Source organism: Ursus maritimus, unplaced genomic scaffold (genome assembly GCF_017311325.1).
Source record: "Ursus maritimus isolate PB19 unplaced genomic scaffold, ASM1731132v1 scaffold_6, whole genome shotgun sequence".
In the NCBI taxonomy this organism is placed as follows: domain Eukaryota; kingdom Metazoa; phylum Chordata; class Mammalia; order Carnivora; family Ursidae; genus Ursus; species Ursus maritimus.
In genome coordinates, this window is record NW_024426774.1 from 38,190,520 (window position 1) to 38,215,774 (window position 25,255).

The 25,255-nt window shown below is 54.8% G+C and overlaps 1 protein-coding gene and 1 long non-coding RNA gene across 3 annotated transcripts in view; both read left to right on the top strand.

Annotated features, from left to right (window-relative positions):
* Positions 1-7,386, top strand: part of POLR1A (RNA polymerase I subunit A) — a 78,743-nt gene extending 71,357 nt beyond the window's left edge. Inside the window, exons 28-34 of the mRNA XM_008700085.2 lie at positions 240-366; positions 1,885-1,995; positions 2,755-3,048; positions 3,870-4,070; positions 5,246-5,363; positions 5,879-6,043; positions 6,418-7,386. Coding sequence (XP_008698307.2) covers positions 240-366; positions 1,885-1,995; positions 2,755-3,048; positions 3,870-4,070; positions 5,246-5,363; positions 5,879-6,043; positions 6,418-6,518 — 1,117 coding nt within the window. The 3' untranslated portion in view covers positions 6,519-7,386. The remainder of the gene's footprint in view (positions 1-239; positions 367-1,884; positions 1,996-2,754; positions 3,049-3,869; positions 4,071-5,245; positions 5,364-5,878; positions 6,044-6,417) is intronic.
* Positions 7,387-9,037: 1,651 nt separating this feature from the next.
* Positions 9,038-20,973, top strand: LOC121101010. 2 transcript variants are annotated; one of them, XR_005832859.1, is made up of 6 exons: positions 9,038-9,160; positions 15,870-16,494; positions 17,198-17,338; positions 17,793-17,933; positions 18,906-19,164; positions 19,410-20,973. It is a non-coding gene; the product is annotated as an uncharacterized LOC121101010 (long non-coding RNA). The 2 variants fall into 2 exon arrangements; XR_005832858.1 differs by lacking the exon at positions 9,038-9,160 and adding an exon at positions 12,846-13,369.
* Positions 20,974-25,255: the final 4,282 nt, after the last annotated feature.

A 25,255-nucleotide genomic window follows, 5' to 3' on the forward strand; every position in this document is an offset into this window, starting at 1 on the left:
TGGCGGGCCTGGTGGGCTGTGGAGCGGTGCTCTCTCCGACGTGCTCTCTGCCCTTCAGCAACAGCAGGAGGGTGAAAAGTGAGCTGAGAGGAGACGCTGTATCTCTGTCTCATGAGTAAATCCCTGACATGGCCTTTGATGGCTGTGAGACCCTTGGACAGAACTTCCTACCCCCGCAGCGAGGGGAGAGTAGAGTTGCTGGTACTGAAAGGGCCCGCGTGGCTTTTTTCTCGTTTCAGGTTCTTTAAAATTCTGATGGAATCCCTCAGAAAGAAGAACAGTAAAGCCTCAGCTTTCAGAAGCGTTAACACTCGGAGAGCTACCCAGCGGGATCTAGACAACTCTGGGGAGTCGGAGAGGAATCGCGTGAGTGGGTCCCCCCGGGGCCCCTCTGGGACCAGCACAGGGGAGGGTCCCAGGGCTGGGAGGCCCATAGGGTGGCTGCTGCCTTAGTCTTCTCTCCTGGGAAACTCTGCGATTGTTTTCAGCACTCCTCAACCCCCTTCCTGGTTTTGGGCCCTCTTCCCATGTACCTTATCTGTCTGCCGTGCTGACAGAGCGACAGTGGGGAGCTGGTCTGATTGGCCTTAGGTGAGGGCCCAGGGTCATCCATCTGTGTGTTCTCAAGGACCACGCCATAAGTGATTTTTATCCTGAGGATAGGCTCAAAGTATTGGTACCCACTGGGCTTTTGAATGCTTTTCTCTCGTTTCATGTGCTCCTGCCTTTGACTTCCCTGGGCCAGGTGAAGTGAGGCCCACAGAGTACTGGCAAGGAAATTGGGCTCCAGGAATAACAAAGAAAGGAGCCAGGGAAAAGCTATTGGAGGCATCATGCAGGATGATGATACCTCATCTGCCAGGAGACCCGGGGGCAGTGTGGGCAGGTCCCCGAGCGTCAGCTGAGCCAGCGGCAGCTTTAGGGCTACATGGCAATAGTTGTGCCAATGCAGCCAGCCTGGCGGGGGCAGGGGGGACACAGTGAAGACTTGGTACTGCCCCCACCTTGCTCTGTGATCTCAGCTGTGTCAGCTCCTGTCTCTGGGCCTTTCTGCTCACCCCTACAATGAGGGACTGGCCGAGACCACAGAGAATACTCGGTCTGCGGCCCAGCAGGCCTCCCAGTGGGCTAACTCGAGCACAGATGGGCATGGACCGTCTTTGAAAGGCTGCTCAGTCTATCCTTAAGGCACCCAGAAGAAGACTATAAGAAATTAGGAGCCAAGGTCAGAAGGTGTAAATGTCTGGTTTTTAAAATACTCAATAGTCCACCAAGCCAGTCCTCTCTCTTCATCTCGACCTGCAACAAAAATATTTGGAACAATATCTTACACCATTTATTTTGATGACTTAGAAAGCCTTGTCACTTTTTTGACATTTTTTTAAAATGCAGGATTTTACAAGTGATACATGTGAAAATGAAGCTTGAAGAGATGGAGGCAGGGAGTGCAGGACTGGCCCGGGGCAGGGACTGGATGGAAGGGTTGGCTAGGAGGAAGGGTGGGTAGATGGGTGGCAGGTGGAAGTAAAATGAATGGATGGTTAGGTAGGCAGGCAGGTGGGTGGCTGGGTGGCTGAGTGAGCAGAAAAGAGGATGGGTGGGTAGATAGATGGATTCACCAAGCACTGGGTTTTGGAGTCTGTCTTTTTTTTTTTTTTTAAAGATTTTTTATTTATTTATGTGACAGAGACACAGCCAGCGAGAGAGGGAACACAGCAGGGGGAGTGGGAGAGGAAGAAGCAGGCTCATAGTGGAGGAGCCCGATGTGGGACTCGATCCCAGTACGCCGGGATCACGCCCTGAGCCGAAGGCAGACGCTTTAACGACTGCGCTACCCAGGCGCCCCTGGAGTCTGTCTTTTTCCTCTGTGTCCCCAAACCACAGGGAGAACAGGAAGGCGATGAGGAAGAGGAGGGGCCCATTGTGGACGCTGAAGCTGAGGAGGGAGACGCTGATGCCTCTGACGCCAAACGCAAGGAGAAACAAGAAGAGGAGGTGAGGGGACTGGCCAGGGTGAAGGGGCTATGGTCACATCCCTCCTCTGTCACACCTGCAGCAAAATCGCTTGCCACATAGGACCACACTTCTGTTACCATGCTGGAACCCATTAGGAACCTTGAAACAAATCTGGCCTGCCTAGCACACGTCTCGATGGAGAAGATGATGTTCACAGGGCAGGAATTGGGCAGGGGTCATCCCAGGGCTGCCCTTTGGCTCTGGATTGAATGAGGTTCAGGGACCCAGAGGTTTTTGCAGGGAGGTGAAGTCCGGCTGCCTTGTGTTTTTACAATGAAAATATACTAAAACCAGTCTCATGGGGGCGCCTGGGTGGCTCAGTCCTTTAAGCTTCTGGACTAGGTTTTGGCTCAGTGGGGAGTCTGCTTGAGATTCTCTCTCTCCCTCTGCTCCTCCCCTTGTGCTCGCTTACTCTCTCTCTAAAATAAATAAATCTTAAAGAAAAAAGAAACCAGTCTTGTGACTGCTACTAGGACCAAGGGCAGTTTAGAGGGGCTGAGGAAATGGACAGGCAAGGGAGAGCTGGAGGAGGGTGAAGGGTGGTGGGAGTTGGGACTGAGGGGCTGGCATTGGCCAGGGAGGGGCCGCCGGGACAGAGGAGAAGGCAGCCCAGGCCGGTGGAGTAGGGACCTGGGTGCAGCCTGTCAAATAAGGCCTCTGCAGGGGTGCTTGTTCTGCAGGCGAAGTCCAGACAGATGGGGGCCCAGGTGACACAGACTGTCCCCCATGCCCTGCCAGGTGGATTACGAGAGCGAGGAGGAGGAGGTGGAGGAGGAGAACAACGATGAGGACGTGCAGGAGGAAGGGCACATCTCGGCGAATGGTGCTCGCAAGGAGCAGGATGAAGAGGTGGGCTCAGGCCCCGAGGAGGACTCGCCCCCAGCTGCCCCCCTCACCCAGCCCCGGAAGTCCACCCGCAGCAGGGAGCCCCAGGGGGCCGAGGCCGTGGAGCGCCGGGTGCAGGCCGTGCGCGAGTCGCACCCGTTCATAGAGGACTACCAGTACGACTCCGAGGAGAGCCTGTGGTGCCAGGTCAGTGCCGCTCGCGACCCAGGCAGAGCCCCGGCGAGGGGCCTGCTGCTGAGGCCCTCCCTGCATCAGCCGGGTGGCTTGCGGGGCCTGTGGCAGTGGGTTGCGGTCTCTTCATAATGCCAGATCCCTTAAAGGAGCCCTCTGCCCCACATGGCTGCCCTCCTCATTTGACTCAAACCGCTTGTGGGCCTGTTCTTTCTGAGTCTTTCTGACTATGTGAGTTTGATCGGCCGGGCCCTGGGGGTATTTTTAAGCATCTCACCACATTTCATCGTCGGCGCTACCGAGTTGACGTGCCTCAGAGTTGTTGGGGAGCCAGCGGGAGTGTGCCAGTTCCTCACACCCACGGCCTCTAGGCACCAGCTTGGGGGTTCCCTTAAAGGCTGGCTGGTGAGGACGCCTGCGCAGCTACACACGGACTGATGTTTTTGTCCTTTGGTTTGATCCAGTCCAGTGGTTCCCAAATGGCAACGTAGATAAGACTCGTTGAGTAGGTTACCCACACGAAACGGCAGTTGTGACACTTCGTGTGATCGAAAGGTTATGAAGGGCACTGTTGAACAGATGTGATTTTCAGCAGTGTCTGTGAAGGTGTCACCTTTGGGTGACTGGAGATGGCTGCTCTGTGTGGTCCGTTAGGCCACCCAGCGTTCGCGTGTGCAGACCCAGCCTTCCCCAGCAGGGCCACCTGCCCCCAGCCAAGGTGTTTGCTAAGCAAGCTTCGAAGGCGTCACCCGGGAAACCAGTTCGGGGGGCCTCTGCCTCCTCCTGGGGGCTAGGGGTAGTCCCCTCCCCTGGCACAAACCTCCCTCCTCTTGCAGGTGACTGTGAAGCTCCCTCTGATGAAGATTAACTTTGACATGAGCTCCGTGGTAATGTCCCTGGCCCAGAGTGCCGTCGTCTACGCGACCAAGGGCATCACAAGGTGCCTCCTGAATGAAACCACCAACAAGAAGAACGAGAAGGAGCTTGTCTTAAACACGGAAGGAATCAATCTGCCGGAGCTGTTCAAATATGCTGAGGTACATGTCCCCTCTCCACATTGTCTGCTGCCCGAGAGCGAGGTCCTCACGCTCTCTCAGGGCCTGGCCATGGGGAGGTGAGGCCCCAGCCACGATCCCCGGGCCCTCTTCTTGCAATCCACCGTGAGCGTTAGCCTAGTTAAGACTTGCGGTACAGAAGCCTGCTTAACGTTATCTAACCTAGGGTTTCTCAAACTAATGTGGCTATAAATTTTTTTTCCTTGAAATTAAAACCTCCCCAAAGGCGATTTGTAAGTAGTGGCCGAGTTACTGGCTTGGGAGCTGCGCATTCCATCTGGTAAAGGAGGCCCTGGGAGCAGAGGTGGCCCAGACCAGCCGCCCAGTATGCTGTGCCCCGCTTGCTCCTCCTGCTTCGTGCTCCCACTTCATTGGATCCCCCGAACCTTTTGAGTTGCTCTCAACCCCTGGGCACAAAGGTTTCCCCAGAGAATACTGAGGTGCTGGGACCCCTGTACCCCACCCTCCCAGGTCTGCGCCCAGCTGACGAAGCTCTCCCTTCCTGGAACACTTCTCCCACAACAGCTGCCTTGCAAAGGTCCCTGCTGCCCGGATGCCTGTCTGAAGACAGAGCTGGGTGGGCTTGTATCTCCGGGGAGTCAGCCCCCGGCAGGGTGAACTCTTGTCATGATCGCGGCGTTTGTTTAAACAAGGCCGGGGTCTCCACCGTGTCCTGTGGGGATGACCTGCCTTACTGCAGAGCCACCTTAGGGCCCCCAGAATTGCTGAGCTGGAGCCTCAGGCCCCTGATGAGGTCCAGCTTTCCCCCATGGAGCTGCCCCATCACTGCCCCTTGTGCCCTGGAGAGGGATTTAAGTGTCTGCTGGAGAACTTCTTTCACCTCCCAAAGGAAGCTCAATTCCAGGAAACATGTCTGTCTGTTAAACAAGGAAATATCTTTCTTCCTGTTGGCCTGAAGCGGGTACCAAGTTATCTCTGAGCTCTGGTGGTGACAGCGAGACAGACCCTGGGGCCTGGCCACCCGCAGCTCTGCCTGCACTGTCCCCCTTCGTTGATCCTGGGCCACCTCTGGGCCACTTCGTCATCGTCGGCTGTGCTTGACTACCAGACAAGGAGCGAGCTCGGCCCGGGGGGGTCATGCCAACAGACGGGAGCAGGAGGCCAGGCCCTCCCACTCACCCCTCCTTCTTCCCTAGGTTCTGGACTTGCGCCGCCTCTACTCCAACGACATCCATGCCATGGCCAGCACCTACGGCATCGAGGCTGCGCTGCGGGTGATTGAGAAGGAGATCAGGGACGTGTTTGCTGTGTACGGTAAGAGGGGCCATGGAGAGCGCTCAGAAGATCCCGGCGTGGCAGGCCAGCTCTGTAGGAGCCAAAATGTGGGTGCAGTGAGCATGTGGCCTGTGGGAGACCCTGACAGTGACCTGGGAGGACAGGTTTCAGTCCCATCACTGAGGGCTCCTCTCCCACCCGGCCCGACCTGTTTCTCATCTGGCCTCTGAGGAAGCTCCTGCCTGGGGACGTGGCCCCAGCCTGCCTTCAAGGGTTGAGCTCCCAAGTGAAACAGTGCTGTTAGGTTCTCATCTCCTGCAAGTCTGGAGTCTGTTTCCTGGGCTGGTGGATAGAAGCGGAGAGTGGGCTGTACCAATAGTGTCCAGGGATGAGGGGGAACTGCCCAGCCAAGGCTGGGAATAGGTAACTGAGCTGGAAGTGGAGCCTGGGGGTCTGACATCTGAGCCTATGTGCTGGCTTGTGTCAGGTGACACTGTTCCAACGGTCCCCTTGTCATTGCATAATCCTTCCTGGTGTTGCTGCCAATGTGACAGGCATTGCGGTCGACCCCCGCCATCTCTCACTGGTCGCCGACTATATGTGCTTCGAGGGCGTTTACAAGCCATTGAATCGCTTTGGGATCCGATCAAACTCCTCCCCTCTGCAGCAGATGACATTTGAAACCAGCTTCCAGTTTCTGAAGCAGGCCACCATGATGGGTCAGTGCATGGGCAAGTGCCTCTGGCCTTCCCTCTCCTAAGTCTGCTCTGGGCAAACAGCGTTGTCCCCTGGGCACCTTTCCACATGCCTTCCACACAAGTGAGATCTTGGAATCTCACTGAGGAAGCAGCTGGGGAGGGTGGGCAGTAGATGGGAAAGCTACCTCTGCCCTTTTGAAGGAAAGGGAGAAGGGCCTTCCTTTCTTTCTGCAAGCAGTGCTGCCTCACATAACCTCCTCGGCTTCCGGGACTCAGGGCCTCCTGCTGGCCTCCAAGATGCCCCATCTGCCCAACCTCTGTTGAGCCCCCTCTATCCCCTCACATCACCCCAACTTCTCCCTCAGCCGCCTAACAAGAGCTCTTGTGTCTCCCAGGATCGCACGATGAGCTGAGATCCCCTTCCGCCTGCCTCGTGGTCGGGAAAGTCGTCAGGGGCGGGACAGGCCTGTTCGAGCTCAAGCAGCCCCTGAGATAGTGGCTGCCACGTACCATCTGCCCGGCCTGGAGGACAGCCAGGAGGACCTGGGGGAGGGCCTGGCCTGCCTGCCTGTCACATGAGAGGCCCAGGAGAGCAGAGTCCAAGGTGGTTCAGGGTCGTTGTGCTGGGCACGGCAGTGATGCTGGGGGTCCATGAAAGCAGCTGGCTTCTGGGCGGGACCAGCTTCAGCCGGAAAGTGGCAGCGTTCCTTGGCCTTCCCCATCTCAGGATATGAGCCAGCTTCACGGAGTCCCCCGAGTCCCTCTCAGGTGGCCAGCCCTTCCCCTGTGTGGCACCTCTGAAGTAAGGAGGTGAGGTCCTATTGCTGTGAGCAGCCAGTGACTTCAGGCAGGATTCCTGGGGGCTCTTGAGTGGGAACCTGGAGCCTGTTGCCCCACGGCCTGCTCCTCCCAGCTGTGCCAGTCCCTAGGGGCAGAGTTCCCACAGAGTGTCCACCCAGGGCTCTTTGCCTGGGCCAAGCCCGTACCCCCACCCATCCAACCTCTGTACCCGGGGCAGGGCCCCATCAGCTCAGGCCCACAGACAACCCTGAGTCACCAGCCGGACTGTTTGAACAAGTTGCCTGGCTTATCTTCCCCGGCTCTGCTCTCGGCATTGAGGCCCACGGCCCTCTCTGCGGGCCCTGCTTCATCTGGGCTGTCCAGCCTCCCTTGACCTCTGGCACCACAGCAGGGGACCCTGGCATGAATAGAAAATCAGAGGACTTGTACAAAGGCTTTGTAAAACCAGAGGCTATTTCTATTTTTGTCTAATGTTATTCCAACTCAGGCTGAGTAATAAACATCACTGGAATTAGCTATTGGGAGGGAAAAAAAATTAAAAAGACTTCAGTTTTTGTTTTTTCCTTTGGTTTGTGGTTTCTGCATTTCTGATCTGAGAGTCCAGAGCTGAGATTTCTCAGCGCAGTCACGTCTTGGGTCCCTTCTGTTCCTGTCAGGATGTGGGGGAGAGCACAGCCCCTGCTGTGTCCCCTTTCCTGAGCCAGCTTCTGGCCCCATGGCCAGGAGAGTAGAAGCCAGTGGGAAGGACCTGTGTGCGTCAGGTGGGAAGGGAGGCCTTGCTTGGGGCAAATGACCACGCTGCTCCCTCCAGACACGTGACAGAACCAACCACCCTCTGCCTCCTGTGCCCACGGTGGGGAAAGTGCCAGCAATAGCTAACGAGGGCTTGGTACAGAGGAATAGCATGGCTTCTGAGGGGCACGGGAAGAAGGTCACAGTGGAGTCCTGTGCCACAGGCTTAAGGTGTGTGTTCTTGGGGTAGTGGGCCAATTTATGACTCGATAATTCCCACTTCTACTAGAACTGTGGGAGATGGTTCCTCAGGAGATCACAAGGTAACCCGCCGGACAAAGGAGCATGTGGTTGCATGGCCCCACGGCTCGGGGGGTAAGGGGTAAATTCCGTGGCTCAGCCCCACTCAGGCGCCGAAGGTACAAAGGGGAAGGAGCAGGCCCAGAATAGAGACAGGGTATGGACACTGCCACTGAAGTTAGACTCCTGACCCGTGTGGGGAGGGGAGGTGATGACCCCCTGACCTTCCTCCCCGATCTGTCCGTGCGTTTCCTGGGCACCTCTGTTTTCCATGTGTTTCTCTGCCAGGATACACCTGCTTTGTAAGCAGACATTCCAGAGCTTGCTCGTCATGGCGAGCCAGGAATCCCCGGGCTCCCCTTCTGGCATCACGTGCTCACCTCACTGGTTCTGTCTGTCGGGAACGTCCTTGGGGGGGCCTCCTGGGCTGTTTAAGATGGCATGTTCTTCAGAATGTGCTGCGTGCTGTAAATGCTCTGGGGGCGCTTGTGGTGTTTTGGATGATTTGGTCCGAGCCAAATCTGATGAAGAGGCTAGATCAAGGTGCATGGTCGTTTTTTAATTAAAGTAGAATGGAGAGTGATCGTCGGGTGGGGTTCACAAACTTCATGGAGGCTGCGAGTTCTTTCAGAGCCCTGAGGTGCCGGAGCCAGCCACTGGCCTTGGATGTCCCTGCCTCGCCCCTTCGTGTGTCAGTATCCTAGCTACTCACTTGTTTATAACTTTGCTTCTTCTTAATCTTTCTTTTTCGGGTTCTCACAAAAAACTACCCGCATTCCCGCAAGCACCCCCTTGTGAGTCTTTGACATTTTCCATCTGAACCAGGAAGAAAACTGAGGGGTGGGTGAAGTGCTTTGTCCTGTTCCCAGCTTGGATCTTAACTTTCTTTTCCCTCCACTGTCCTTGTCCCCAAATAGATGTACAAAACATAAGAAGGTTCTTCCTGGGCCTCCCTGGCCCTGTCAGGGCTCTTTCAATCCATAACTCTGATAAACCGCTTCTGTGAAAAGTTGGCTCCTTCCTGTATGCCCCTCCCAGTTCTCTAGGCCGTGGGTGGGTTTGTTTCAATTTTGGTGAAATAACATAAAAATTACCCCCGTAACTGTTTTTAAGTCTGTAATTCAGTGGCATGAAGTAGTTACATTGTTACATAACCAGCACCATCATCCAGCCACAGAGCCCTTCATCTTGCAAAACGGAATCTGTCGCCATCAAACACTGACTCCTCTGTTCCTCTGGTGACCACTTGCCCCTGGCAGCCACCTCCATCTTTCCTGCTGTCTCTGCATTTGACTCCTGCCTCCGGTAAGTGGAATGATGGAGTATTCGCCCTTTCGTGATTGGCTTGTTTTCCTTGACGTAATGTCGATGTTCATCAGTGCTGTGGCGTGTGTCCGAATTCCCTTGCTGTTGAAGGCTGAGTAATATTCCACTGTGTGTTTGTTTTGTTCATCCATCCATCCGTCGATGGACACTTGGGTTGCTTTTACCTCTTGGCTCTTGTGAATAATGCTGCTGTGAACACGGGTGTACAAATCTCTTCGAGACCCTGCTTCCAGTTCTTTGGGGTTTAGACCCAGAAGTGGGATTGTTGGATCATATGGCAGTTCTATTTTCCATGTTTTGAGAAGCTGCCATACTATTTTCCACAGCGTCTGTACCATTTTACATTCCCACCAACAGCGCACAAGAGTTCCGATTTCCCCATCCCCTTGCCGATACTTGTCATTTCCTCTTTCGTTCTCTCCGGCAGCCGTCGTGATTTGACTTAGGTAGTGTCTAAATCAGATGTTGGGGCACTTAGGTGGTCTGCACCGAAGACTTAGGAACCACTTAAGCAGACTTTGGAACCACTTAAGTGTCTCTCTGTTGCTTGCCCATCTTAAACCTTTGAGTTGACAATTGAATTGGGGGCTGTAGGAGTCTAGAAAATGCTCCCAAAATAGGAAAGACTGGTTCTTAAAGACTGGTGGCGTGACAGTCCTGCAGACTTCTGAGCGGGGCAGGGTGGGGCGGGTAGTGGCGGTCTGTGCCTGAGGCCGGGCAGTTCAGGTGACGGGATTGCTGGGCCCCCACAGGTCTCCCAGCGCTGCTGCCATTTTCTCTCTCCTGCCTCGTTTACACAGGGCTCATCAGTTGCAACCACCAAAGTAGCTACGGTCAAAAATGGTTTAATTCCTATGCCATCAAGCCCCCCTTTTGGCCAACATCCACTTAGAATGGAGGTTCTCAAGTCTGTGCATTGGGTCCACCTGGAAAGCTTTTTGAAAAACTGATTCCAGGGGACTGTCCCAGAGATTCTGACTTAACTGGCCTGGGGTGCGGCCTACACATTGGAAGATCTCCAGGAGTCTAATGTGCAGCAGTTTGAGAACAACCGACTTAGAATACGCCCTAAATTGTGCAAGTCACTCACCTTCTATCTGTGGGATGACTTCACAAGGAGTGAGTCCTTGGTACCAGTTTCCCCACTAAGATCTTAAGATGTGATCTCTGCCCTCAAAGGTAGGAGTGTGTATGTACATGTGTGATAAAGCTGTTATGGGGCCGTGATAGATGTCTGCAACAATAGGGTGGCAATCAAAGGAGGCCCGCAGCCGCCCCCCCGGCCTGGCACATGAGGAAGGCGGCTTGTTCAACGTGGGAGCCCTGCCTGCAGCACACCTGCAGGGGCGGGCAGAGGGGACGCTTGACCAGCGAGTATTTCCTGCAAGAAACTCCTGGAGAAGTTGCCGTGTCCACAGTGAAGGCCTTCCGTGAGGACTGCCCCTCCAGCTCTAAGCAGCATGCCCTCCCCACTCCGTGAGTGGTAATCAGGGAGCTCCGTTCGGCCCAGAACTCCTTACAGCTCAGGGTGGTTCTCAGGCCCAGGGAAAGGCCAGAACCCGGTTACAGCGAACAGGGCTGAGGTCCTCAGCTCACCTTGGCTGTTCAGGTGACTCCCCTTGAGTGACTCTGGAAACCGAGGGCTTTGGGCTCAGGGGCCCGGAAGGCACGTGCCAACCTGAACTTCCTGATTGTGCCCCTCCTCCCCCAGCCTGCACCCACCTGACCTGCTGCACCAGGCATGTAGAGATGGAGGAAACACACCGGCCCTGCCCTCATAGAGCTCACGGCCTAGTGCCCTAACAGACAAGCCAACTGGAAACAGCCTCATTGTGACCTGGTCAAAGGTTGAAGAGCCCCTCAAGTGACATGCACCCCCACATACTATCCCTCCAGTCCAGGTAGGACCGTGGCCCACCCAGCTGGCTACAGCAGGGCTTTGGGGAGACGGCAGAGTGGGGAGGAAAGTGAAGAGCACAGAAGGGCACGAAACTGAGAAAGAATCGGGAGTCCAGTCATCACTACCCGCTCCTCATGTGCCCACTCACACCCCAGCTGCTCCACCTTCCCCCGTAAATATAGGAGAGGCCACTGTGTGTGTCAAGCCCAATGCTGCTTGCCCTAGATCTTTCCCTGCCAGTTGCGGTCAGCCTTGCTCAGGGGGTCAGCTGGCTCTGCTGGATGCTACTTTCTGGACTGGCCTCCTGGCCCTGTTGTCACTCACAGGTGACAGTATCAGACACCACAGGCCTCAGCTGGACCACAGTAAAAACTCCATGATTATCGCCTAGAAACATGAAGTCCTACATACGTTCAACCAGGCAAACCTCAAGAATGTGGCTGAGCAGTGTGGCTGCACTTCCGGTGAGAGGCTGAGCTCTGAAATCAGACTCCTCCTCACATCGTGGGTCCTAAACTGACAGTGTGACCCTCAGAGGTTACTTGGCATCCCTGTGCCTCAGTTTCCTTAGCTGTAAAATAGTGATTACAATTAAATAAGTGTTCATAAAATCATATTCGGCTATAAATGTGTACCTATATCCCCAGCGGGTCCCAACCGGAGGCAGTTTTGCCCCCGGGACATTTGGCAATGTCTGGAGACATGTTTGGTTGTCAAGACTGGAGTCGGGTGGAGGGGAGGGGCGGCGGCTGTCACTGAGTGGGTAGAGGCTGGGATGTTACTACGCAGCCTATAACACACGGGACAGCCCCCTGCAGTGAAGAATTATCTGGGCCCAAGTAGCAAAGTTGAGAAACCCTGCCACAGACTCATGTATGGAGGGGATAGTGTTTCTTTTACGAAAGGGAACCATTTAAGTTGTAGTCATCCTGATAGGTAAACAGTGGCATCTCATTGCTACTTTAATTTGCAATTCTCTATTACAGTTCTGAGCTGCTTTTCATGTTTGTTGCTTATTCTGATTTGCACTTCTAAGAATTATCTATTTGTATGCTTTGCCCATTTTTCTATTGGTTTGTTTCTGTTGACCTTCACTGTCAATTCTAAGGAACTCTTACTTATTATAGATAACCTTTTGTCATCTGCATTAAATACTTCCCCCAAAATTAATGGATAATACAGTCCAAGAGTTGAGTGCAGAACCCACACCGTGGGTAAGGGGGCTAGCTGCCCGTGGCTCACCCCTAGATTTTAGTTGAGGCAGCTGGGGCATCTTCTGAGATCCACAGATTGAAAGGAAGACTCACGAGAACACTACGCCTGGGACAGAGTCTCCACAGTGCCGGAGGGACCGCGGTAAGAGCAGAAAGTCACCGGAAGTCGGGAACAGAGCACACACAGCCCTGTGCTCCTACACGGCCTCTCAGCTCCGTCACAGGCCTGGACGTGCACCCTGCTGGAGCTCGCCAAGCGCAGGCAATGGGCAACTCCTTCAGGGGCCTTAATTCACCAGCCCCCCTGTCGACCCCATGAGAGTGTCGTTAGCTTCTTCCATGGTAACTTGTCCACGGACACAGCCAACGAGGAATGAGGATTGGAAGTCGGGTGACTGGCCCCAGAGTCTGGGCTCCCAGTCTCCTCACTGTGCATCCCCCCTCCGCTCGGACCCTGAGGCAGGGGTGTTCCCATCAGACGCTGCCTACGTGCAGTATGGCAGGTAGACGTGGGGCACCAAATGCCACCCCAGGCCAAGGGATGCTTCTCGAGTGTGCCTCCCGGAGGTCCAGATGGAACTGCTTGGGGGAGGCCATCCTAGCTGGGGGGGGGCTGGCAGCTCACAAGAGCCGAAACTGGAACAAATAAATGACGAGCAGCCACCCTAAAGAACTAAGAACCCCACTCGATGGCCCCAATAAACATAGAGGTGTCTCTTGAAGAGTGTGAGATGTGGTGAGGGCCTGACCTATTTCGCCTTACACCTGGCCTCTCAGAACCTCCAGGCTGACTCTTCCCTGCAGAGGAGACCCGTACCGGTTACAAAGGACCTCTGCGATACTGTCTCACGTGATTCCCTCAGTCCTGCCGCGTGTGGCCCATTGGCCCCATTTCATGGTTGAAGAAATAGATCTGGAGAATGTGACAGCAGGGCCCCAGAGTCCGATCAGATCCCGATGCAGACGCCCGGGGCTGGTGTCCCTCCTGGAGATGCGCCTTTGCACGGGGCGCCCCTGGCAATTTCATCCGGTTCTGATGGCAGAGGGTGACACGTCTTCAGTTCCATTCATCAGGTAATCTTCTTAAAAATAGCAACGGGGGCTCTGAGGAATGAGACCCAGGTCAGGGAGGGGAGAGAAAGTCCACAGAAGCCTGATGGATGAGCCCAGGGGAGGGTGGACTGCAGGGCTCACCATGGGTCACGGGCGGGACACAGGATGTTGGAGCTTTCAAAGGGAAAATTTGACAGCTTGGCCATCTTAAAGGCTGAGGGCTGGCTGCTCCCAGTGCCCACAGGACTTCTGCCCCTACTCCCTGTGCTTCCAGGCTTGCCTTCCAGCCCTGCTTCTGAAGGCCTGGCCTGGGTGAGCGCCTTGGCGACGGGCTCGTGGGCCTGGTACAGCCCTCTATCAGCTGCCCGTCCCACCGACCAGCTCCTCACCCAGCGTCCTGCTGCCTGGGGACCACCCGACCCCAGAGGAAGGCTGTCCAGGCTTTGCACAGTGCCCTGCGCTCTTATAGAGCCTGGAAGGCCGCCCTGGCCCGTGGCCTGGAACACGGTATTTTCCCTCTACCGGCGACCTGACTCACCCTGACTCCACCACACCCGGTCACACCACAGGCCTGCGGCTCTCGGCAGCCAACGGCCATCTGGTCAGCCCAGCCCAGATTCTGCACTCTAATACTAAATGTGGGACCAGGAAAGAAGGAAACCAGAAAGGGAGGGAAAGTGGGAAGGAACGGGGTGGGAGGGAGGGAAAGACTCGTATGTCCGTGGTCCTCAAAATGAGCATTTTCTAGAGTGCTGGCTCTCAAAGTGAGGTCCCAGACCAGCAGTACCATCGTGCCCAAGAACTGGTAGAGATGCAGCTTCTCAGGCCCCACCCCAGACTTCCCGAATCCGAAGCTTGCGGGCGGGCCCGCCTCTGTGTCCACAAGCGCCCGGGCTTCCCCATCCTGCTCCAGTTCGAGAACCACTGCCCCAGAACTGCCTCCAGGGAGTGTTTTACCTCTGCTGCCCTCCTTTCAGCTCTCTCAGCCCTAGGGCTCTTCTGGCCTTATTGAAATGGCCCCAGAGACCCCTCTGCCTTCCCGGACGTCACCCCTGCAGTGCCCCTGTTTGACCCACCAAGAGGGGAGCCTGGAGGGCAGCCTGGGCGGGGTGGCGGGCCTACCGCAGGCAGCCACCACCCCGCGTCCCTCACATCCGTGTGTTCACTGGAACCTCCTGACAACCTGCGAGGTAGCGGGTCAATAGCACGGCCTTGGTTTGATAGATGAGGGAAGGGGAGACCCAGAGGGGTTAATGGCTGTTCTCCCTCCAGAGCTTCCAGACTCCTCGGGGGCAAGATCTCTGTGCCTGCGAGACAGTTAAATAACAAGGCAGAGAGCCTTCCTGCTCCTGGGTGGGGTGGGGTGGGGGGTCCCCCTCCCCTCACAGCAGGCCCTAAGTAGGACATCTTGCAGGGGTGCAGTGAGGGGGCCGGGGTTGCCTGGTGGGGGTTGCCATCTTCCTACGTGCTGGAGTGCAGCATTTTCTCTGGACCCCAGCAAAGCCCGCCCGTACCTCCGACCCATATAAAGTCCTGTATGTTAAAAATTCCTCTGGATCCAGCTGTCCCACTTCTGGATACATACACAAAAGAATTCAAAGCAGGGACTGGAAGAGGTGTTTGCACACCCATGGGCATAGCAGCGTTTGTCACAATACCCAAACCTCCATCAGTGGGTGAAGGGGTAAAAATGGGGTACATACATGCAATGGAATATAATTCAGCCGTATAAAGGAATGTTTCAATAATGCTACCACGTGGATGGTCATTGACGCATTGCCCTGAGATACACCGGACACACAAGAACAAGTTCCTACAGCCAAAGTCGAATGGTGGCTTCCAGGGGCAGGGAGGGAGGGAGAATGCGGAGTTAGTGTCCAACAGGGACAGTTCCAGTTTTGCAAGATGAAGAAGTTCTGGAGACAGATGGTGGCAATAGTTGCTTGACAATGTGAATGTGCTTAATGCCATTGAACTGTAGACTTACGGTAAAATGTTAAGTTTTATGTTATGTTTATTTTACCATAATAAAAATTGCAATCTGTTCATGATCCCTCCTCCTTGAAAAAACAAAACCCATCCTCTAGATGTTGGGACCATTTCCAGGGAAACGGCAGCATACAGACCCTCCTGCAAACACCCTACACAGACACATGCCTCCACTTGTCCACTGGGGCCTGGGAGAGAAAGCCCTGGGCATTGGGTTTGCTTTCCTGGGCTCCTACTTTTGGGCCCTGTGACCTTCAGCAAGCAGCTCAGCTGATGTCAGACCCTCAGTCTCCTCGTTTATAAAAAGGACCAAAAATATCTCAGGTTCTTGTGAGGGCCAAGTAGGAAACAATCTGAAAGCTTCTGGCACATAACCGGTGTTCCATCAATGGTAGTTACTTCTGGCGTTTGCTCCACCTGGAAAGTTCTCCCCACCTTCTCTATAGGTGGTTCCTCCCTCAGAGCCTAATCAGGTCAAATCCACCCCTTTGGTGAAGCCTGTGGTAATCTGCAGTATTGTTCTCCCATACAGCTTCTCTTCCCCTCCTGATGTCGGTCATGGCCATCCAACTTGAATGCCTGTAAGAGCCAGCTGGTGCTTTGTCATGACATCTTTCCCTCTGGCCTGGTCTCCAGCAGAGCAACGCACAGTGGACATGTAGCATGAGTAAGAAACAAGCCTTTGTCATTTAACCCTCTGAGATCTTGAGGTTGCTTGTTTCCTCGGTGTACCCCAGTTCCGGGCCATTCAAAATGTGGTTTTCCTTCTGCAGCCTCAGCATCTCTGGGACGCTTGTTAGACATGCACATTTGGGCCCCACCCCTGACCTACAAAACCAGATCTGCCATTTTCTTCTGAGGGGACCTGTGTAAAGTGCCACGCATGGTTTCTCACCACAAAGATGCTCAGCGGCCATTATTTCCTCCTCACCCCTGCAAAGCTTCCATGGAACACTCTGCTAGTCATCCTTCATGACTCCTCAAGAGCCATTCTCCCCTTCTTCCTTCCTGAAAATCCAGGTTTTGTAGGAGATTGCAATGTGCTCAGGTTAAAATATTTAGGTTCCCAGAATTCCTTGCAGCTGAGGGTAGTCACATGACCCAGCCCTATATCTGGCTCAGAAGAAGTTCCCGGGCTGCAGAGAAATTTGTCAAAGGTGAGCCCAAGGGGCAAGTGCATCTGGCGTGGGGCATTGTTCTTCCTCTTGCTTCCTACCTGTTACTTGGACGTAGTGGTGGATTATGACAAAGCCCCAGTGATTCACACTTCCCCATATTCACACTCTGGGGTAGTCCCCAGCCACATTGAATCTGGGCTGGCCGGTGCCTAGCTCTGACCGATAGAATGTTGGTTGAAGTGGGGTTCAGAGCCTTCTGCTCTGCTTGGAGCCTGAGGTCTGTCCAGGCTGAGAAGTTGCCCTCCCTATAGGAGATCACATTCCTGTCAAAACAAGATCCATCCATCCAACCCACTGTCCAGGCCAGAAATGAGGGAGTCATCTCACCTCTTCCTCTTATTTGCAGCCAGGCCATTCCCCTCGAAATGTCCCATATCCATGCCAGGATTGATCTATGGGGAACCTTCCTACTGATCTCCCACCCCTCCACCCTGCCTGACCCACACAAGCCTGAACATAGCTGTCATATCGATCTTTCTATATGCAGATCTGAAGGTCATTCCCCAGTGCTGTTAGGGTAAGTCCCAAGGCCCTGACTTGGCCTACATCTCCATACGTGATACTCTCTACTCCCACCTTTGTCCACTCCCCTCTCTAAACACCATGGGCCCTGGGCCTACCATGCTGCTCCCTGTTTCTGATGCAAGCTATGCCTATTAACACCTCCATGCCTTTGCCCCAGGGCTGACAACGTTCATCCTTCACGTTGACTCAAAGTCTTAGTCTGCTCGGGCTGCCATAACACTACAGACTGGATGCTTTACACATCAGTTTATTTCTCAAGTTCTGGAGGCTGGAAGTCCAAGATCAAGAACCTGGGAAGGTAGGTTTCATTCTGAGGCTTCTTTTCCTGGCTTGGAGGTGGCTGCCGCCCTACCATGTGCTTACATGATGTGTGCGCCCAGAGAGAGAGGACAAGCTCTCTGGGATTAAGGACCCTAATCCTATTTGATCGGCGTCCCAACCTTATGACTCCGTTTAATCATAATTACTTCCTTAGAGGCCCCATCTTCAAAAACAGCCACATTTGGAGGTTAGGGCTTTAATATATGAATTTGGGGAGGGGGTTTGGACACAAACGTTTGGTCCATTACATTCAACTAGGAGTGGCTGCTGGAAGAACTGTATTGATAAGAATTCTCAGGTCCCTCCCAGGCTGCATGATAAAAAGCGCTATGCTTGATTAGTGTTTCTGCCTTGGACTTAGAAAGGAGAGATTGGGGTGGCTCACATACCAGATGTTTTCTTCCCTTGTTTTATGTGCTCGTCTTTGCCAGCCTCTCTCTTGGCCCCAGCGCAATCCCTGACACATACTAGCCCCTTGACGCATTTTCAATGGATGAATCAGCAAGTGAGTAATGGTATCTCAAAGCCCGTTTCAGATGGACGATTCCCCGGAGCTTCACAGACGCTGTGAGGTAGGCCTGGTGGCTGGAAACCCTGAAATCGGTTCGCCCTTCTCTCCCCTCACGCTAGGATGCTGCCTTTGTCTAGCGACTACACGGTGGCCTGGACTACGGTCTGTCAGGATCACAGGTGGCTCTTCTGACACTGTCCCCTCGAGCCACTGAGACCTTTGCTCTTCCCACTGTCCTGCCACCCCTGCATATCCCTCCCCCCTCCCCCCGTTGCTGCCACCCCCGCCCTCTGGCTGTTGTCACTATGAGAAGCAAATTGATTCTGTGGCCTCCAGGCCTGGTAGCAAGGGAGAGCCTGGCCTGCCTTCTAACCAGAGGTGGGGGGGGCTCACGTTAACTGGTGCTGTGAGCAGGAAGGTTGAGAGCTGGTGTGGGGGGGTGGGGGGAGAAGAGGTGCTACGGTTAAAGGGAAAATGTACTCGAGTCTCAAATGCTCCTGTTAAAATGCAGCTCGCGTGCATCTGAATGTATATGCCTGGGCCTGCTTCTTCCCCTGCCGGTCGGCCCTGTCCCCGTGCTCAGCCGCACTGTCTCTGCCAGCCTGGCCTTGTGCCCTGTGGCTGAGCCCCTTGTAGACTGCTGTAGACGGCCCCCTGCCCTGGCCCCGCTCCTGCTCTGGGCCTGCTGTGGCCTCTCCCCTCTGGTCACTAATGCACAGCCAGTGCCTCGCCCTGTGAGAAGTGCTTCTGCTCAGGGGGAGCTTGTGGCCTGTGTCAGGGGCAGGACCCCCGGGGCCGGACGTGTGTGGGGAGGGCCAGCGGCAGGTGAGCAGGGCTAGGGTGGCGCGGGCCCGCGCATCCCCGTTTGCCTACAGTGGAGGACGGGAGCAGGGGCCAGAGGGAAGGAGACCTGCCGGGAGCGGTGTCCGGGCTACGTAGGACAGCAGAGTCGGCAGCTTTGAGTTTGCAGCCTTGAGAACGGAGCGGGGACTTCCTGCAGCTGGCTCACTTGGGGTCCTGTCTCCTCACGCAGGGACACCGTCTCGCACAGTGCCTGCCGGGAGAGAAGGGAGCAGAGCCCAGCTCCGCTCACGGCCCAGCATTCAACCAGGCCTCGCCCCCACTGAGTTTCCCAAGGTTGGATAAAGCCCGTGGTCCTTTCCCAGGACAGTGGCAGGCCTTCCCAGGAGAACCACCGGAGGCCGCTGACCTTTCCATTTCCTCACCGTCTTCCTGGAGGTCCCGCCAGTCCAGCCAAGGCCGTTGAGCCCTGGGAGTGGAGTCACACAGAGGTGAGGACAACCCCCGCGCTGACTATGCTCTGCCGAAACTGGCCTCCCTGCCGACGGCCCGGTGTCCTCCGAAGGACCCTGGGACGTGGCCAGTCTACACGCAAACTCACCCTGTGACCAGCCCTAGATCCATGAGAAGAACCCCAGGGGTTCACTCTCTACGAGGCTCCTCCTCCCCAACGACGTTGTTGAATGTTTAGTGCGTGGTAACATCGACTCTTTTTACCTCTGCTTTTGCCTGTTAGGTGCCGTCTACAGGGGGCTCCCTGCGTGATCGGACCTCGACGCCTCTCTCCCTCTGGCCCGATTCACAATGTAGTCTTCCCCGCGGGCCTCCTTTGGCCACACTAACTTTCCTGGTACCAGCCTTTTCCTGACTCTGGGTTTGGCCGTTGCATTTTCCTTCACCCCAGCTCTTCACCTGATGATAATCTGCTCATTCTTCAGGCCTCAGCATCAAATGCTCTCTTCCGGGGAAAGCCTTCCAGAACTTTGACAGTGAGCTGTGGAACAACCTAGAGGAGAGAGAGACCAGAGCCAGGCATGTCTGTCAGAGGCTAAGACCTGATGGCAAAGCCCAAAGTGAGATGTGCATAAGCCAGACTGGAAGAGGAAAGGAGAAGACAGATTCTGGTGACCAAGCCAATGACTTTGGGAGTGAAAAACGCACAGAAGTTGGCAATTCAAAGATACCCTCTGTTTACCACCGTAGGATGCTCAGTTTCAGGCATCTGTGTCCTGGGAAAGACAGAGGTGCTAACTGAATTGGTAGCAAATTTCTAACTCTTTTATGTGGGTCACGTTCTGCCAGGAAAATGAGAGTTTCTTACAAGAGGACCATTTCTTCTCCTTGCATATGTATTACTTTTTACTTCTAGCAGAATCTGGCTTTCTCAGCTCTGCACACCTTATTTATCATGCTTATCTCAGCGCTCTGGCTCTTCATCTGCGCTCGGCCGGAGCCGGAGTGGGAGGCGGGGCAAGGAGGCAAAGCTGTCTTCCCCCTCGATCTTACTGTATCTTGAGTCCCAGTAGGAGAGACGGCAACTCAGTGTTACCTGATGGGTCTGTGACTGGAGAGAATATGATGAAAGGGGGAGCTTGACGAGACGAGGAGAGGAAGTGATTTGAGAACCCAGCGAGGACTGTAGCCGAAGGGGGGGTTGCTGTGGCCTCCCATACAGGAACCGGCCACACCACCGCCCCCCCATCCCCCCAGGCAAGGCTCTAGAACAATGCGCGCCCTGCGGCTCTTTCCTCCCACCCTCCTGTTTTCTGCTGGTGTCCACAGTGGGCTCATGTCCGCGGGCACCGGAAGGTGAAGAAGCTCCATGGACACCGTTTACCCAGCGCAGCCTCCAGGGACAGGGCAAGGTGGACAAGAAAGAGGAGCAGATCCGGAGGGACGCATGGAACATCCCACGCTCTAGTACTGATACACAGAACAAAGCAACACGCTAGAATTGGGCCATCATTCGCTGAGCGCTAACTGTGGACCTAGCATGAGGAATCGTGTCAAGCTAAAGCAGGCCTTTGAGTGGAGGGGAAAGTGAAAGCAGGTCCTCGGGGACAGGAGACTGGCGCCCAGGCCCAGAGGGAAGCAGGCACCCCAGGCAGGTAGAACAGGAGCAGAGAGGCTGCAAATCCCCTTTCGGGTTCCTGCTGCCAGTTCTCGAACAGGCCTGGTGGCCTGTTTTTGTGAAAGTCCCTTGATTCCGCACAATTTCCCCTTTACATGAGACAGCTTGAGGAAGTTTCCATTTTTTAAAAAAAGATTTTATTTATTTGGCGGAGAGTGCGAGCACAAGCAGGGGGAGCAGCAGGCAGAGAGAGAGAAGCAGACTGCCCGCAGAGCAGGGAGCCCGACGCGGGACTCGATGCCCGGACCCTGGGATCATGACCCGAGCTGAAGGTAGATGCTTAACTGACTGAGCCGCCCAGGCGCCCCGGAGGTTTTCAGTTCTTAGGACCAAAGAACTTTGGGTATACTTCCTTTGGAACAAAAGGACCTTGAGCTCATTTCATTTCATTTCACCCGCATGACGACTCCCATTTTAAAAACGAGACTCTTGAAGGTCCCAATAAGATTAGATCATCTTTGTGAAGGGAGCTGGGACTCACACTTGGGTCGGCCTGACTCCACACTTTGGAATTTTCTAGGACTCTACCATCTGGCAAAGCTGGCCGAAAGCAATTTCCAAAACCAGAAGGGAACTCCACCCTTGACCAAGGCACCCCTGTGGGGAAGCTGGCCTCCCCATCTCAACTGGCCAGCTAAAGCCCGTTGGGGTTCTGCTGAGGAACTGGCAGGCATGGCCACCTGGCGCCTAAGTGTTTGACAGGGTCAAGAAAGGGACCAACCCTGGACTGGTCATTCTATAGCCCAGTTTTTTGTTTGTTTGTTTCAAGAACTCTTAGGAAAGCAATGTATTTGCAAATGCTGGAATTCCTTAGATAAATGCCGAGGACAGGGTTGACTGCACATGGGAGTAACCTCCCCCCCCCCACAACACACACCCACCCACATCCCCAAGTATCCAGTACCCCAGCCCCGGAGGTAGACTGAGTTGTTAGAGGAGGAGGGCCTGCTCACCTCGGGCCCCTCCCGGAGCCCAGGGTGAGGCTCTCAGCGCACCCCCCCGCCCCATCCCATCCGCAGGCTCACACCCTGTCAGCTTCCCCACCTCAGAGCAGGAAGGTGAGGTGAGGTAATGTCTCCACTAACCCACAGTGGCCAGGAGATGAAAAGAATCTCAGAAATGCTGTGTTTAATTTAAAGCAGACCCAGCCCGCCTTAGCCAGGCTGCAATTTCACTCAGAATAACCAGTTTGTTTTTCTTGGACATTCCAGGAACTCACTGGCCACCCCCTGTTAAGTCCCAACAGGAATGTTAGGGGGGCCCCTTGCTGGGGGCACATGCTGCCTGCGGTTCTGCCCTTTTGCTGCCTCTGGGTCTCTCTGGGGGCACGGGGGCTCCTGCTTCAGGGGACTGGTCTCCCTTTGCCTCCTGTGGCTCCTTTACCCCCTGCACCTAATGTGGTGTCCGGAATTCTAGGGGTAAAAGGTTGTCATATAGAGAATAATAACCACATGCTCGATCAACTAGCAACGTGATCTGTTTATCAGGTGCTCTGTGTGTTCTGCTAAAACACTTCCTAGTTACTGGCTTGTCAAGTCCTTACAACGTCCCCGGAAGGTGTATAGAAATTTCTATTGCTCTCTTTTTATAGATGGTGAAGCTGAGGCTAAGGGAGTTTACGTAACTTGTCCCAAGTCCCCCAGCTGGGATTGGAGCCCCCCCAAGCTTTGGGTCCAAAGCCGAGGCTCCCCTCAGCCACCCATCCAGACCATCCCCTCCCTCCAGGAGCCTGGGGTACTTTGCTTCAAGGCAGGTGCCCTTGTTGGCCACACTGGTGTGCGTGCAGGGAGTGCCCTGGGGACACTGGGGTGACTGCTGGTGGGAGGCAGTGCTGTACTCATGTCCTTCCTTCTAGTTGTTGACATCCTCACTTTGCTTTGGGTTGAGTTGGGGGCTTCCAACCCCTGTGAATTTTGCTGCTCCGGGGGATCTCCTGGACTCCTGACCTGTGAATATCAAGTCTGGGCTCAAAGCAGGGCAAAGCAACCCGTGTGATAAAGAGGCAGGCTGCAGGGCCCTGCGCCGGGCCCGTGACCTCGGCAGCCCTTCCTGCCCCAGCCTCAGCTTCTGCTCCCCGAACTGGTAAATGGAGATGGGGAGGGGGTGGGGCAGCAGGCTCAGAGTCATCTGGCCCTTCTGTCCCGCTCATGCGCCGATGTTGCCTGGGATCAGATGTGTGCAGCTAGGCCTTGGCTCTGGGAGACGATGCGAGGGAAGCGGCAGGAGGAGGGATACTGGAGAGTGGCTTGGCTTTCAGGGAAGCTTCCAGGACTTGGAAGAGGAGAAAAGAATGGGTGGGGCCTGTAGCAGAACCAGGGACTGGGTGGCCCAGACGGGTTTATTCTCGGGCCCTGAGGCCAGTTCCAGAGCCATTTCCCGGAACATGGCCCTTCTCCTCTCGGCCAGGAGGCACAGCACACGGCACTCTCTGAGCACAAGCCGCCCAACCACACAACAGATTTTCTCCTTTTCAGCTTCTAAAGAGAGGCTGCAGTGAATGGGCTGCCAGCAGGCCTTCTCTCTGCCCTGTACCCACCACTCCCGGGGCGCAAGGGAGCTAAGAAGTGAGCTCTCTGGCCTCCCTGCTGCACTGCCTTTGAGATCACGGGAACGCACAGGATGGGTAGTGGGTCCTGAGGCAGGTGAGACTCCCCTTGGTTCCCCAGGCCGGGCCAGCAAGAGGAAAGCTGGTGCCGCTGGCACGCAGGCAGCCAGCCAGGAGCCGGGGCGCTGTAGGCCTGGGAGGGGCTGATAAGGGGCCTCTCAGGGACCAGCTGGCTCCGGGGACAATGGGCTTAGTGTGGGTGGCCTGGGCAGTTGCTTCTCCTCTCTTCTCCCAATAGAGGTTTCCATGGCACCCAGACACTGACTTGGCCACAAGTGTCAGTGGAGACAGTACGTGGGAGTCCTTGAGTCCCAGCCTCTCCCCTGGGCTGCAAATACCCTGCAAATACCCCTAGTGCTGTGCTGTGGGACCTCCCAAGTCCACTCAGCCCCCTCCTCCACTCCAGGAAAGGGTGGAGACTTGGGGTTTTTCTGGGTGGACATTGTATGAGGTCCCCACCTAGGCCTGCATTCTTCAGTTGTTCATCTGGGGGCAGGGGACAAACAGGTGACACAAATCCCTTTTGTACATTTTCCCAAACCTAAGCCAAGAAACTAACTCCCCTCCACTGACACATCTGTAGGAATGATACATTCTGGGGCTAAGTTTGGAAAAATAGGAGAGGCACTTGATAAGATACCAAGTCATGAGGACATGTAATTCTTTAAAGAAGCATTGAAACTAGTTAACCGAGTTAACCCTTAACAAGAGACAGCTAATGGCAAATGTTATCATCAGTGTACAAGCAAATGCTTTTGACCTGGGGGTTCTCCGAAGGCTTTGTAGAAGAGCTGTTCTAGGAGCCGGGCCTCAGCAGCCACAGTCAGTCCGGCAGAGGCGCAGAGGGAGAAGGTCTAGGGAGCCGTGGGGCGCGGGTGCCTGGTACCATGTGATGGGGGTGAGGGTCTGAAAGATCACAGACCCTGGATTAGGCTTACAGATCTAGACTGTGTTTGGCGGTGGAGACCTCTGGAGTTTTGTTTTGCGTGGGGGTGGGGAAAGGGGGGGAGGGCACTATTTAATTAAAATGGGGCTTCAGAAAGCCCACCCTCTAAAGTGCTCTAAACAACAGCAACGATCTCACACAATTTTCAATGCCCACCCCGTATGAACCCACGCCTGCTGTCTCACCCCCACAGCACTGGCGAATGCTCTGGGTGAAGTGTGGAGGGGGCATTGGAAAGACCAGCTAAGGGATGGTGGAAGTGGGGGCTATGGAGGAAGATGGAGGAGGGTGGGAAAGATACAGGAGGTGGAGTGACCTTGGCAAAGACCCATTTTACAGATGAAGAAATTAAGGCTCAGCTAGGTAATACTAGATCTGGCCTTCCCTCTCTGCAAAACTTATCTTTTTTCCTTTGGAGACGCTGAGTGCCAAGTAAGCAATTCTCCAGGAGGACAGAAGTCCAGGAATGTGGGATGTGAAGATAACAGGACTCGGACCAGGAGGAAGGACCTGTGCCGGTCCCGCCTGATTCCATGCGTCATCTTTTCTTCCTACCCTGTGGCAGGTTGGTCCCCCCAGAAGCAGACTCTGAGGTGGAGATTAGTGAGCAGAAAGTTCATCGTGGTGGGCCCTGGGGCTAATGTCCATGGGGCTCTTTCCTTCCTTCCTTTCTCTCTTTCTTTCTTTTTCTTTCTTTCTTTCTTTCTTTCTTTCTTTCTTTCTTTCTTTCTTTTCTTTCTTTCTTTTTCTCTCTCTCCTTCTTCCTCCTCCTCCATCTCCCCTCTGCCTCCCCTCCACCTCCCCTCCTTCTCCTTCTCCTCCTTCTTCTCCTTCTTCTTCTTCCTCTTCTATAAGCATGTGTAACTTTTGTACCCGGGGGAAAAAAAATCACATTTAAAT